The sequence below is a fragment of the Podarcis tiliguerta genome (assembly GCF_965153285.1).
Source record: "Podarcis tiliguerta genome assembly, chromosome: 10".
In the NCBI taxonomy this organism is placed as follows: Eukaryota; Metazoa; Chordata; class Lepidosauria; order Squamata; family Lacertidae; genus Podarcis; species Podarcis tiliguerta.
In genome coordinates this window covers 68,270,084-68,284,849 of record NC_139543.1, presented here as the reverse complement: position 1 = coordinate 68,284,849, position 14,766 = coordinate 68,270,084, and the positions used below count along the sequence as shown (strand labels likewise).

The window sequence follows — 14,766 nt, the reverse complement described above, 5'->3', positions numbered from 1 at the left end:
ACCCTTGGATTCAGGACCAGACCTGGACCACGTTACTCGGGTTACTGCCGGACCTCGCACACAAAGGCTTCTAAACCCCTTATGGTAGCACCAGAGGAGAGTCTGGGGCTGTGGGGAGTGGGGTAAACAATCTCAGGAGGCATCTTGGATTGTACACATGGTGCTGAACTGTACTCAAGCTTACCGTGACGTGCAAACCAGGTCCACCCCTGCATGCTGACCTTAGATGTGCATGTCCCAGTTTAATCAAGGACTTCTGATTTCAAGCACACCACTCTCTCTTTCTAAAATGGCGCTAATGATTTCCCTAAGCTCTGGCCCAAAACCAACACACTCTGACTTTTATGGTAAGTCATAAAAGAAATGGAAGGCACAAAACACTTTGTGACCTGCCTTGGCCCTGTCAGACTGACTCCTTGAGGAATCCTTGGATTCGGGACCGGACCTGGACCGTGTTGCTCGGGTTAACCCCCAGGCCCAGTACAGTCAGAGGGAGAACGGGGAGCAGACTGGGAGGAGGAAACTGAAGAGGCAACAGGGTTTAGGGAGCGGGCAGAGTCTGTGGCAGAGAGCAGTTCAGACTCCAAGGCAGAAGTGCAGGCTGGAGGCGAGGGGGGCCAAGAGGCAGAGTGGAGGCAGGCTGCTGAAAAAGCCAGGGAGGACTCCCCCTCCTGCTGCGACCAGTTCCCTCCCTCCCTGGTCTCTCAGGATCAGGAGAGGTATGAAGAGGGCAAGGCAGAGACAGACAAGGCGGCGAAGTCTCAGATTGCTTGGGAAGGACCCAGGAGAGGAGGAGACTAAGGCAACCATGGGAAGGCCTCACTGGGGCAAGATCTATTGGGAGGAATTGCTGGGCTAACTGGATGCCTGGCCTCCTGAGCAGTTTTTTCCTTTGACTAAAGAGTGTAGAGTATTGCTTTCCTGTATTGCTTTCCTGTATTGCTTTCCTATATTGCTTTCCTGTATTGCTTTCCTGTTGCTTTCTTAGAGATCCTGCGTAGGTGGTATTTCTGTACATTCCCTTCCAAGCTACCCTGGCACAGATAGCTCAGAATGTCTAAGTGATGTCATGACCTTCCTATCTAACTATATACATCCTCTCTTTATCACCGCAGACTGGAAGAATGTTAAGTGCACTCTGTATAATCTCCGAGTACCACCCTATCAATCATAGATTACTGTGTTCCTGTGCTCTCTCTATCTAATAATGCGTAATGTCTTCATGTAACCCCTCGTATGTGTAACGCTTGTACGCACCCCACGTGTAACCAATCAGCACCAAGCATATATGAGGCAATTGGGGTAATATACAATAAAAGGGACTCTCCGAGACTTGGTCTGGGAGATGCCTCCCACATGACACCAACTACTCGTCTGTCGCTTATTTCAACCCAACATCTGGTGACCCCGACGTGATCTGCAAGATCCCTCCACCCAGCTACCTCCATACTTCACTCGACTGGAAAAGTTTCAGCGCGCTCCCACGTGAGTTATTTCTGACCTGCTCTTGGCAACCACCCGACAGCAACACAGCCTCCGTTGCACTATGAGGCTCCCCATCACCACCCATGCTGTTCGCGACAGCCTCTTCTCATCCCATACTCGAGGCATCTGACCCACCAGCAAGGGACGGAAGCAATAAACTCCCCTGGGGCTCAGAGTCAGAGGGAGGAGAGAGAGGAGTTCAGTAAACTGTGTTGAATTCAGAGTCTGGGCAAAGCCATGTCCAACCTCTAGAGGAAACAGGATGTATTGGGGAGAAGGGTCAAGTTATAGAAATATTAAGGAGGACAAAATATTTTGCTCCTACTTACCGGCGGTCCAGGTAATCCGTTTTGCCCTGGAATGACCTCCATGCCTCCTAGGACATATCCTGATTCTCCCTGCAGAAGAAATGCTGTGTTTACATGTTGCTAATCAGGCAGATCACAGGTCTATTTCCATGGGGAAACGCCAAAGAAACCCAAGACGGCAAAAAAGGAGAAGGGAAGAAATTTGAACCAATTCACATTTTAAGGCAAACCTACCTGTCACTCAGCTATACAGCTGCAAATGTCATGTTTTAGGTGCATTATACAAATGTGACACAATAATTAAATGAAACAAATACCTTAGTGGAATGTATGGAAAAGGATATAAAATAAAACTGTGCGATAATACCATGACAATAGAAAAAGTATAATGAGAATGATTGGAAGTTTCATGCAGAAAATTTAATTTGATAGACATGAGGTTGTATAAATCTTTGGTTCTTTTTTTTCCTCATTCCCCCCCCCCCCTTTTTTGTCTTTTTAAATTTTTTCTTGCTTTTACGTGATGATCTTTTCTTTTTGTATTTAACTTTGCTATACTTAACTTTGTTGTATGTTTGTATTTTAAACCAATAAAGATTTATTGAAAAATTAAAAACAAAACAAAAACAAATGCAATACGAGCGGGCGATGGTGAGCTTTTGGGAAATTCAATATATATTTTAAAACATTGTTTTAAAAGCATTTTCACAGTGTTTTGTATATATGCCTAGATTGGGCCCTGATCTGCATTTTCTGAAATGACACGAGAACTTGTGCCTTAGGGGAGTCACCTCGGTGCTGCTAACACAGCAGTTTTACTTCAACCCTGGAGGTATGCCCATTGTCTCTCAAGACAGATGGATATCAACAAGTACTCCAGAAAGGCTTGTTCCTGGCCACAGTGATCCATGCGACAGTCACCTCCAGGCTTGACTACTGTAATTCGCTCTGCACAGGGCTGCCCTTGAAACTGTCCCACAAACTCCAGCGGGTGCAGAATGCTGCAGCGAGGCTCCTCACGGGGTCCCTGCCATGGGAGCATATTCACCCAGTGCTTTACCAGTTGCACTGGCTCCCGGTGGAGTATAGGGTCAGGTTCAAGGTGCTGGTCTTGACCTTTAAAGCCCTTTGTGGCTTAGGGCCCTCGTATCTACAGGACCGCCTCTCCTGGTCTGCCCCGCATAGGACCTTAAGGTCCATGAATAACCATAGTTTAGAGGTCCCAGGCCCTAAGGAAGTCAGACGACCCTCCACCAGGGCCAGGGCCTTTTCAGTGATGGCTCCGACCTGGTGGAATGCTCTGTCCCATGAAACTAGGGCCCTTCAGGATTTAACCTCCTTCTGTCTGGCCTATAAGACAGAGCTATTCTGCCTGGCCTTTAATTTGAATTCAGCCTGATCTTTTATTTCCCTTCTTCCCTCCCCTTCCCGTTCCCCTTTTATGAAGAGCACCCGCTCTGGGACCCCACAGCTAATTCTCCCCTGGCCTCCTCGCTGGCCCAAGTAGGACCAATACAGCCAGCTAGCCCTGGGGATTATCTAATTGATTTTTGTTGTTCATGTTTTCATACTGTATTTTATGCTGCTTTTATAATTAAATGTTTTAAAGTGTTTTAAATTTGTTGTTAGCCGCCCTGAGCCCGGTTTTTGAACTGGGAAGGGCGGGGTATAAATAAAAAATTATTATTATTATTATTATTATTATTATTATTAATATTACCCACCCTTTGGTCCCACACTTGGAGATGGCACGTGGAGAAAGGCCTGAGATGATGATCTTAAGGTCCAAGCAGGTTCATGCGGAGAAAGATGGTCCGCACAGTCACACCCACATCAATGGGGTCACCAGGATTTAAAAGGAATACAGAAAACTTACTCTATCTCCTTTTGGTCCTGGAGGTCCTGCATATCCCGGAGGCCCCTAGAACGTCAAGCAAAGGATGGAGGTTTAGGTTCCTGCAGAAACAGAGAACCGGAAGGCACCAAGAGATCTCATGCACTGCCTGAGGCGAGGGACAAGATGGGGCCTTTAACTCCATTCCATGCATAGAAGCTGACTGGATGGTATATGAATCTTACTTCAAGATGGCTTCTCTGCCAGAAGTGTACAGCCAGAGGGCTCTGAAAGACCACAATCTGCATCATCGCCTCACTCTGCTTAACAATAAAGCCAACCCTAATTTATTTCCCCATAACTTCCCGGGACCTCTACTCAGTCTTCAGCATGTCTTCCACATACAGTGGTACCTCGGTTTACGAACTTAATCCGTTCCGGAAGCCCGTTCTTAAACCAAAACCATTCTTGAACCGAGGCTCGCTTTCCCTAATGAGGTCTCCCGCTGCCAGTGCCCTTCCACCATTCGGCTTCCGTTCATAGACTGAGGTAAAGTTTGCACACTACTTCTTCTGGTTTTGCGGCGTTCGTAAACCAAATCATTCGTAAACAGGACTGTTCTTCAACCGATGTACCACAGTACAGTGGTGCCCCGCAAGACGAATGCCTCGGAAGACGAAAAACTCGCAAGACGAAAGAGTTTTTCATTTTCTGAGCTGCTTTGCAAGATGGATTTCCCTATGGGCTTCCTTCGCAAGACGAAACGTCTTGCGCCTTTTTTTTTTTAAACCGCCAATGCATTCCTATGGGAAACCGTCAATACACATTGGTGCTTCGCAAGACGAAAAAACTCGTAGAACGAAAAAACTCGCAGAACGAATTAATTTCGTCTTGCGGGGCACCACTGTATCTCCTTTTGGTTTCAACAGCAAACAAAACCAGACAATGTTTCCTTCCCTCAGAGAAACCAGACTGCAAGCATCCTGTATCGATGCTCCCCAAGCATTCCAGTCTGGCCAAGCATTGCCAGAGGTTCCACCATAAGCAAGCATAAAACAACACAGCTTAACTGAGTTTAACTCAGTCAATCAGAGGTGCTCAACTGTCACATGCAAAAAGACCATGCAAATTTGCAGGAAACCTGTAAATGCCCACCCAAAGGACTAACAGGCTTGTTTTAAAAAATGGGGAGGGCAGGACACTGGTTGGGAAAAGGGGTCATACGACCAACTTACATGATCGCCTTGAATGCCAGGGAGACCCTGTCAATCAACAGAGAGGAAGAATAGGGGATGTTACAAAGACTGGACACAATAAGGCAAACCTTTTGAAGACGCTTTCAATTCAGACCCAAATATCTACCATGAGTCCAGGGGAACCAGGGGGACCAGTTCGTCCAGGCCTGCCAGGCAATCCAGGAATCCCATCTTTCCCAGGGAGTCCCTAAATGTCAGGGGGAAACAGCAGAGTTGAAATGGAAGGGAGTCTCTTAGGAAAAACGTGTGCTGCTGCTGGAAGCATTTTGAAGGACGCTGTTGAAGGAATGGGGTTCCCATTCTAAAATCTGACTGTGCAGTCAGTCTGAAACGGGCCCCAAAATCCCATTTTTCCTTCTCCAAGGGTGCATTAGCTAAAAATCATTAACTTGAGCTCTTGAGCAAATGTATAACAAGAACACAAGCTCTCTCCTTTATCAGTCTGTGACGCCTAATGAATGGCCTTGCCAGTTCCAAAGTGGAGCAGGGATGACACATCTGGGTCTTATCTTACATCCTGACCACAATGACGCACAGAGCAGAATAAACTCTTTATCTGAACCAAACCTCGATGTCATTTGACTCCTTGTTCTGGGAGCAACGCTCACCCTACCAATCGGTAAAGTCTAATAAGGCTACACTGTTACATTTACAGTTCAATGGCAAAACATCTCAGGGCGGTTTGCAGAATAGAATGCAAGATAAAACACAGCAAATCATTAAATCAAAACAACAAGACAATAACACCCCCTTCCCACAGATCTATTTAAAAGGCTGTAGGATATTAATCAGCCCAAAGGCCTGGTTGGAGAGGAATGTTTTAAAAATATATAATGAAGGCGTCAGGTGAATCTCCCTGGGGAGAGGGGAGCATTCCACAAACAGGGAGCCACTACAGAAAAGGCCCCGACACTCGTGTGTCCACGTGTTGATGCAAAACCCAGCCTGTTCCCTCACTTACCCGCTCTCCTTTTTCCCCCTTGGTGGTGAAACTAAACGGGTCGTAGCCCCCTCCTGTGCGAAGACCCGTGAAGCTCTGGAAAGGAAAGTCAGAAAAGGAGTGTCATTCAAGATGCTGTTCTCCTCCTCATCCTCCTCCTTGTTCCCTAAGGTCAAGCCATCTACTTTTTAGAAGTTGATTGCATTTCCAACACAGACTGTATACAGCAGGGTGGGGACCCTGGCAGCCCCCCCCCCCAGTGTTGTTCAAGCTTATTAATAAGGCAACCAAATCCAGGCAGTTTACCTCCCCGCCGCAGCGGTACCTATTTATCTACTTGCACTGGCATGCTTTCAAACTGCTAGGTAGGCAGGAGCTGGGACAGAGCAACGGAAGCTCACCCCATTGTGGGGATTCGAACCACTGACCTTCTGATCAGCAAGCCCAAGAGACTCAGTGGTTTAGAATGTTAGTTTCTGTTTCCGTACTGAGCAGCTGCTTGCAGTCACAAGACTGTGTTTACATTCCACAGAGTCCAGATACTGTTGGATTCTCACGGGAAAGGGAGACTGGAGGTGCCGTTCACTGGTTTCCTGTTTCTTTGTTCTGTCGTTCCTTTGTGGGAGTTGCTCTCTGCTTTGTGGGAGTTGTGGGAGTTGCTCTCACAGAGACAAGATGTATATTTGTATGCTCTCTGCATAGCTTAGGAATAAAGCTTTTCCCAATGTAGCCATACCTGCCTCATCCTTTCGTTTGCGGACACTGGGATTAAACTCTGCTGGGCGCAAGTCAAGATGAGCCGTATCAGCTCAAGGGCCAGAGCTGAATAAACTAACATAGACCACAGCGCCACCTGCGTCCAGTATTTAGTATATGGTGTCCTCTCCTGCACTGATACGCCTTCCAGATAATTTGAAAATGCAGGGCTGTAAGTACTGGTGTTTTGCAACTTTGACCTGTTGCAGGACCTTAGCAGAGCATACGCAGAGTTCCAGAAAGCAATCAGTTGCAGGCAGGATGGAAGAAGCAGGAACAAGACGCTGCTACTAGTAACTTGGTTACTTAGAGGTGTTTATTATTTACAGTAGATTCTACAAGTTACTAAAAGGGATGCGGGTGGCGCTGTGGGTTAAACCACAGAGCCTAGGACTTGCCGATCAGAAGGTCGGCAGTTCGAATCCCCGCGACGGGGTGAGCTCCCATTGCTCGGTCCCTGCTCCTGCCAACCTAGCAGTTCGAAAGCAAGTAGATAAATAGCTACCGCTCCAGTGGGAAGGTAGACGGCGTTTCCGTGTGCTGCTCTGGTTAGCCAGAAGCAGCTTAGTTCTGCTGGTCACATGACCCGGAAGCTGTACGCCAGCTCCCTCAGCCAATAAAGCGAGATGAGCGCCGCAACCCCAGAGTCGGCCACAACTGGACCTAATGGTCAGGGGTCCCTTTACCTTTACCTACAAGTTACTATATACATGAAAAGATACGGATCTTAACTAGCTCTCTCTTAACAAACGACTCTCAGACTCCACACTGACCAACACACCCTCCTGTCAGTAAGGTCATAAATCATCATGCCTGTGTGAGACCTCAACCAATGGCAGAGCTGTTTCCAAGGTCCCATATCTCTAAGCAGATAACTCCTCTCTGCTCAGTCATCCTTGGCTTTCGGCCAATGATTAATTGACTGTGTGAAGCTGAACAGAACGGCACGTAGTCAAAAAAACCAACAGTAAGTGATTTCTGAAGATGCCATTGGGCTACATCTCCCATCTTTCCTAACTATTGGCCATGCTGTTTGAGGCTGATAGGAACTGGGGTTCAGCAAGATCTGGAGATGCTCAGCTCCTCCTTCCTTGTGGCATAAGTCCTAGGTTCTTCTAGAGCTCCGTTCTAGAGAGGAATCTCAACCCAACCTCAGCAGACCCAAAGATGATGCTAACAGAAAGCGTGTTGCGCCTGTGAGGTGTCTTTTGTGGACCTTAAAAAGACAAAACTCCTTCCCCAACTTACTGGATCATCACTTACCACATCTCCAGGTGGGCCTTGGTCTCCCTGGGCAAGGAGGAAAAATGAGAAAAGACATAGGTTCATAGAAAGGTAGGTATTATAAGCGTAGATATATTGAAGGAATTGAGAACGCTATTTATATACGCAACCAGAGCTGTGGGAACATTACTAACCCAATATTGGAAGGAGATAGGATGCCGTCTAAAATAGATTGGCAGACAAAATTATTTGAATATGCTGAGATGGCAAGATTAACAGGAGAAGTTAGAAACCACGAGGACCAAAAATGTAATACAAATATAGACAATATTTAAAAGATCATTGCAAATATTTGAAATCTCTGACAGGCTTTGAATGTCTTTTGCAAAGTGACATAAATTATGGATCTAGATTTGGGTAAGTAGCCCAAGTGGGACTAATTCAGCCAGCTAGCCCTGGGGATTATCTAATGCTTATTAGATGGACCTCCCCTAAATTGATTTCTGAACTTTGAATTTTATTGTTATTCATGTTTTTATACTGTATTTTATGCTGCTTTTACAATTAAGTGTTTTAAATTTGTTGTTAGCCTGGTTTTTGAACCGGGAAGAGTGGGGTATAAACAAAAAATTATTTATTTATTATTTATTTATGGCTTCAGTGAGCGCCCGGAAAGCTATTTAGGAGCACTCGTTTCCCCAGATCGGTTTAAGAACAGCTGGGTGATCTCATAACTAATGTTAGTCTAGTCCAGAGTCTTAATTCATAATCTGCGTTCTGTAAACAGGTTATCTGTTTAGCCTCTGGTGCTTCCAAACCTTGTGAACCCAGAACAAAAAAAACCCACAACCCAAAAAAACCTGATCAGGTTATAATACTTGCCTTTTCTCCTTTCTGCGCCTGCAAACAGAGAACAACAATTATTATTGTTGTTGTTGTTATTATTAGGCCTTTATTTTATTCCACCCCTTCAGCCAAAAAAGGCTCCCAGAGAGGCTTTCAAGTATCAATGAGGGGACAGACTCTGACTTCAAGTTTGCAGCATAAGAGACGCAACACAAAAGGAAAGGGAACTAGGAGGTGTTGCCGGTCCGAGGGCTCCCTTGGACAAAAGTAAAGACACCAACCAGAGTAAATTGGAGCAAATCAGCAGCCTGTAGGCTTGGCCTTTATTGTACTGTTGCAGCAGGGTGTTCCCCTCACTCGCAGGAGAGAGGAAAGACCCAGAACAATGGTGTGCAAGACCTTATAAAAACTTTTGAAATTCCCCTCCTCTAGGTCAAGCCCACCCCCCAAAACATCATGCATACATCACAGAAAGGAGGGGTTGAGGGAGGAGTTGTGGTGGTAACCTGAGTGTCTTGTCACCTGGCTGGTTCCTCCTTTCTCCCCCTCCCATGAACCAGTTGTGAATAACAAAGAAAAGGTGCAGTTTCCTTCCCCCTGAGGGGAATCCGGCCATGGTCCTTTTGTTGCTGTCTGCTCTGAATATACAACCGTATGCAGTCCATTGTGTCCATGATGAGATGAGCCTGAGCCCATCAGGATGCTTATCTCGCTTATCATGCCCCTCCAGGTGCAGTAGCCAGGTATGTGACTGCTCGCTTAGGGGATTATGGCTGACCGTCACCAGGGCACCCCCCTTAGCTAGTCCTTGAAATATGGAGTAGAATAAAAGTGGAACAGTGCAAATCTGATGTATGGTTGATTTTCTATGAATTTATAACAGAAGTGTAGCGTATGTAGTGTGTGAGTGTGAGTGTGTGTGAAGTCTGTACAAACTGAATGATGGGGGGGGGGGTTTCCTGCTACAGTTCCCCCCTTCGGAGATAAGATTGCAAAGGTGGCTACTTTGCAATCCTTTTCTCCGCACAATTTAAGGTGGTAAATATTAACCTGCTATTCTCCGTCACAGATGCGTGTGTCCATGTGAGCCTGAAAGGGACTTGGATGTCATGCTTCTTAAGGATATTTGCATAGAAATGTAACGGTGTAACTGTGCATAGTTAGACATAGGATATCACGTAAAATTAATATTTTGTTGCTCAGTTACTTGTGGTATTCTAGCATCTTGGAAGAAATATTTTCTCAATAGTGGTCTATGCTTTACATTTAGCAGGAAGGTCCACTAATGACTGAAAAATGCAGTTTGCTTTGTCCCCCGCCATTTTTGTGTGTTTCCCAGGTGTCAAGCTAGCTCTTCTGTGGTCTCACACCGGGCATAGTGCTACAGGAGTGGCAATCCCTGGTGAATCCACTTAGGGCTTTCATATTAACCATGTTGCATGGCCGGTTTGGACACGTCATGAGAGAAATGTCTTTGCCTTGGCCATTCTATGGTATTTTATTGTTATGGGCTCTGGTCTTGCAGTCATGGGAAGTTGCTCACTTGCACTTTAAGGACCAGAAAGCTAATTGCAGCCTGGATACACTTGTCCAATTTAAACTGAGTCCAATTTGAATTTATCTTGCCCCATGGTTCTCAACTTTTCAAAACAAACTGTTAAAAGAAAACCATTCTTAAAAGGGCATTTTGTCCAAATAAGTCAATTTAACTCTATAAGGGATCACTCCTGCTAAACCAAAGCATATCCACCTTCATGTATCTTGTGTTTTATGGATCCAGAAGCTTGTCCTAGGCAAAACAAGGTTCAGCACATTTTAAAATGGATAGGGAAAGTTGGCAGAGCGCTAGATGGAACTATGAAATGTGGTTATAAATTGATCTAAACATTAGACTACACAATAGCGTGAGCTATTAGAAAGTATAAAATGCATGAGAATTCTCCATTGGTGTGTAAGCAATAAGACATTAAACATAAAAACAATTACAGACAGAAATTGACCCCCTTTGTGGAAATCACACTGTCAAGGCACATTTCAACTTTCCTACATAATAACACATAATACCAAACAAACTAATTAAATATCAGTTGCATATCTTGACACAATTGTGATCTTCTCAATCCTGGAGCACAGTCTTAAGGTTCAAAAGTGAGACAATGTCCTTAGAATTCAACTCCTCCCCCCTTTGTCAGCTCCCCTCCCCCCCTCAGTCTATATCCTTTTAAAGAGATAGCTGTCGGCATTTTGAAAACTGGTGTCTGTTGTTGCAGGTCTTGTGATGGTGAAGAACTGAGTTGAGGGGTTGTTGCTGCTTTTTCATCATTGCACATCTGATATCCTGTAAGAGGGCAGGGTTTTTTGGGACTTAAAAGACAGAGTTAGAAAAGGAAGGGGCAAAAGCCCCCCTTCCAATCTCCTTGAGTTATCTTAGCACGTTAAGCATTTTACTCATTTTAATATTATTATCACATTTTCATATAATTACTGTTATTATCCGCTAAGTTTGTTTGTTTTCATTCACTTAGTTTTTGTTTTTGTTTTTGTTTTCATATTATTAAATAAAAAATTACTCCACATGCATAGAAAGAGAACTGTAAAAATACAACAAAGATTAAAAAATAAAAAGGAAAGAAAAAAATTAGATTACCAGTCAGATCTAAACAGACTTGAGACAAAGACATCAGATTTAGAATAGAAATACAAAGACATTATCAAAACCACACAGATTACTACTAGACTGAAAAAATGGTAAAACAATGGAAAAGGGCTTAAAATGATTTTCAATGTGATGGACATGTCCCCACTGAAGTAAAACACACACACACACACACAATGACCTATGAGGAACCAAAAATAAATAAATGCTAAGACACACATTTTTTTTTTTTTTTTAACCAAACAAAACCTGAAGTAACCTGTTTTGGCATTCTAACAACCCAATGAAAACCTGATTAATAAATGAAAAACAGATTATTTGTAACCTAAAAAAAGTGTTAAAGCCACAAAGAGATAGAGGGAAATCAACTAGCAGGGATTCAGACTTGTTTTGCTGAACGGAAAGAAAGTGACTGTTTGGCTTTAAGGGAAGAAAAGCAAAAAGAAATACAAATGCAATTACTTTTTATAGAGTTATTTAAATCACTGTTTGCATCCCCTCATTATCATTTGTGCTCTGGGAGGAAAGAAAGGACACTCTGTTAAAAGGGAAAATTATTTCATGTGAGAGGTCTGTCAGGAAGTGCTGTTCCTAAAATGTATAGGCATATACACACACACGTCCAAAAAAATCAACAACAAAAAACTGTTATAAAATTTGAATTCCATTGGGGAGGCGAACTACTCAAGAGAGGAACTCACAGTAGGAGTGCTTTGATATTTACCTGTGAAAAGAATTTGGCATGTTAAGATTTGAAACTTGGCGACCTCTTGACTTTTGATGGTCCAGTACTTAACCCTTTTGTCTTAAGTAGCCCTTGGAGCAAAAGACACATTAAGGGTGATTTCCCTCAATGGTTCCAAGTTTTACATAAGGAAATTTGGATAAGTTTCTCCCTGCAGCCGCTCCTCTCCCCCCTTCCTACAGTTCCCCCTCCTTCCTCTCTCTCTCTTTCAAGCTGATCTAGCCTCTGTGCATGTGCAGAGTTCATGTCTCAGCAAACCTTTTATACTATTGAAAATGTTGCATCTTTTGGCTAAATTACCATTTGAATAAGGGAAGGGAAGGGTAAGGAGTAGATTTAAAAAATAGGGTTAGATTTTAAAACAAAAAAGAGAAACTCAGCAGTTCAAGTATTCACCAAAGCTAGCAAGGGATTGCTTCCTTTATTTACAGGAAAGGGCTATCATTTTGTGTGATTTCCCTCTGGTCATTCGCGGAACAATGCCACGCCCTTATGTATGGGAAAAAATGGCCAGAGAGTCAGAATTCATAAGATTTTTTTACATTCTCAGTCATTTCAGCCTTACCATTTGCAGACAAATTTTCCTGCCCTTTATTTACAGGATGGTGAAGGCTACTCAGCTTTACTATATGAATTTTTATGTGCTTAAACTTTGAATAGACTTTTAAGTTTGATTTTTGTAAATAATAGACAAAATGATAAACACTGTAATCACTCAAATGCCTGATATCACCAGTTCTGCTTCAAAACATCATGGCTTTCACCTCTCACCTTTTTTTAAAAAAAACAAAGAGCAAAGTTGGGCTGAATTTCAACTCATCACATGCTTGCAGACACATGGCCCTCCACACAGCCACAAATTGGGAAAGTTGAAAGGGACCCTGGGGTCATCTAGTCTAACCCTAAAATGCAGGGTTCATAGCAAGATTTTCACAGCAAGATTTGTACTACCAAAGAGACATACATATGTACACAGACACAACTGTTTGAAGAGACCACAAGCCATGCTCCTATCATGTACTAAGGAAGAGGAAAATAAAAGTACCCAACTTTATATAGAACCCTTTTAGCAGACCTTGAAGCTGGTTTGAGTGAGAGTTTACTTCCTTAGACTAAAGAATGCAAGGAAGATTGAAGTGAACATTTTTCCTAAGATAGGGAGAGGATAGTTAAAACAGCCATAGATTTGATTTCCTAAACTTGCAGAGGAATAGTAAGCCTAATCTATGCCCCCCCTCCCCTTTGCAGTTTCCTTTAAAGGAAGCTTACTCGGGAGTAAATTTACCTGGCACAGAAGTAAGAAGGAAAGGAGAAAAAAACCTGAAAGAGACAGAATGAGACAAGGGGGAGCATTTTCTAAGAAAAGAGACCAGGAAGTCTTATAGAGACTGATATCAGGAGCCTTACAATAACTCTTCTGTCCAACCAAATCAAAGTTAAAACTAGACTCAGATATTTTTCTTAGAAGGAACACCATACTTTCATAGGAATATGCTTAATCTAATACATACACTGCATTTTAGCTTGAGAGAGCAATTGTGCTCAACTAGGCTTTTGCAGCAGAAACATTTGTGTCTTCACAGCACATTTCAAAATGCTGGAATAAAAAAGATTGGAACACGGATGTAGACTAAGTTGCAGAAAAACATAATCTACCATCAACTTAAATCAAATCATACTCCTCACTCAAGCTACTCAGAGGAAGACTCTTTGGAGCCTCTCTCAAATAACAAACATTTGCACACTTCATTCTAATATATATATATATATATATATATATATATATATATATATATATATATATTTGTCCTGTTTAAGATTGATGAGGCCCAACATTCCTTAGCTTCCTTAGATTTTAAATTTTGAAGCAAGCTGGCAATTTAAAAACTATGTGCATTTAAGAACAGTCTGTGGATGCCAAAGCCAATGTAAACACAAACCCTTTAAATATTTCTAAATCTTTGAGTACATCTCTTATTCATTTTCTCTCTCTCTCTTTTTTTAAAATATATTTAGAGAAACTAAGATCTCTAATGCGTGGGCTCCCAGGCTGGGCTGTTATTATATCTACTGCCTTCTGAGCACCATTAGGTTCATGATTTCATGTTCTAACTTTAGGTGATAGTTTAACAACACAATTTTGATGTGTTCAGCTCTCCCTAAGGGTTCACACTCTGATTTTGTTGAAGGATCCCTGAGGTGGCTGCTCTGCCCTGGGTTCCAGGTGGTGGGCCTAAGCTACCCACTAAAAGTTACAACGGTCTTGTACTTTGTACTTGGAAAGACCATTTTGCCCCTTTATTTTAAACTGGAGGGGCGTATCAGAATCCTCTCTGGGGCAAAAAAGCTTCATGGAAGCTTTGTTGCCAGGAGGAGTCCAGCCAGGGTGTCTAGTGAGCTCCCATTTTCCCTCTAATACTGAGGGGGGGTTGCTCAGTAGATTACACTAGGAGGTAGAAGAACGGGTACAAGAAAGGGACAAAGAATGGGGGGGGGGAGAGAATATTCTACCAGTATTCAAGTTATCTTTCAGCTAAAGCAATCCCTGCCTACCAGTAAACTACAAGCAGTTTGTCTAGAAAACCACGGGTCTCTCTCTACCCGCATTAGCCTCGAAATCCACGGGTCTCTCTACCCGGAAAACCACAGACCTTACCATTGAAAACCACGGGTCTCTCTACCCGGAAAACCACAGGAACACTCCTGGAAACCACGG

General features: G+C 43.5%; 1 protein-coding gene across 1 annotated transcript in view; it reads right to left on the bottom strand.

Annotated features, from left to right (window-relative positions):
- Window positions 1-10,083, bottom strand: part of LOC310658826 (uncharacterized protein) — a gene marked incomplete at its 5' end in the record, with an annotated part of 29,628 nt that extends 19,545 nt beyond the window's left edge. The window contains 7 exons of the mRNA XM_083401196.1: window positions 1,815-1,883; window positions 3,670-3,714; window positions 4,863-4,889; window positions 4,990-5,070; window positions 5,845-5,919; window positions 7,843-7,869; window positions 10,018-10,083. Of these exons, the coding sequence (XP_083257322.1) occupies window positions 1,815-1,883; window positions 3,670-3,714; window positions 4,863-4,889; window positions 4,990-5,070; window positions 5,845-5,919; window positions 7,843-7,869; window positions 10,018-10,083 (390 nt within the window). The remainder of the gene's footprint in view (window positions 1-1,814; window positions 1,884-3,669; window positions 3,715-4,862; window positions 4,890-4,989; window positions 5,071-5,844; window positions 5,920-7,842; window positions 7,870-10,017) is intronic.
- Window positions 10,084-14,766: the final 4,683 nt, after the last annotated feature.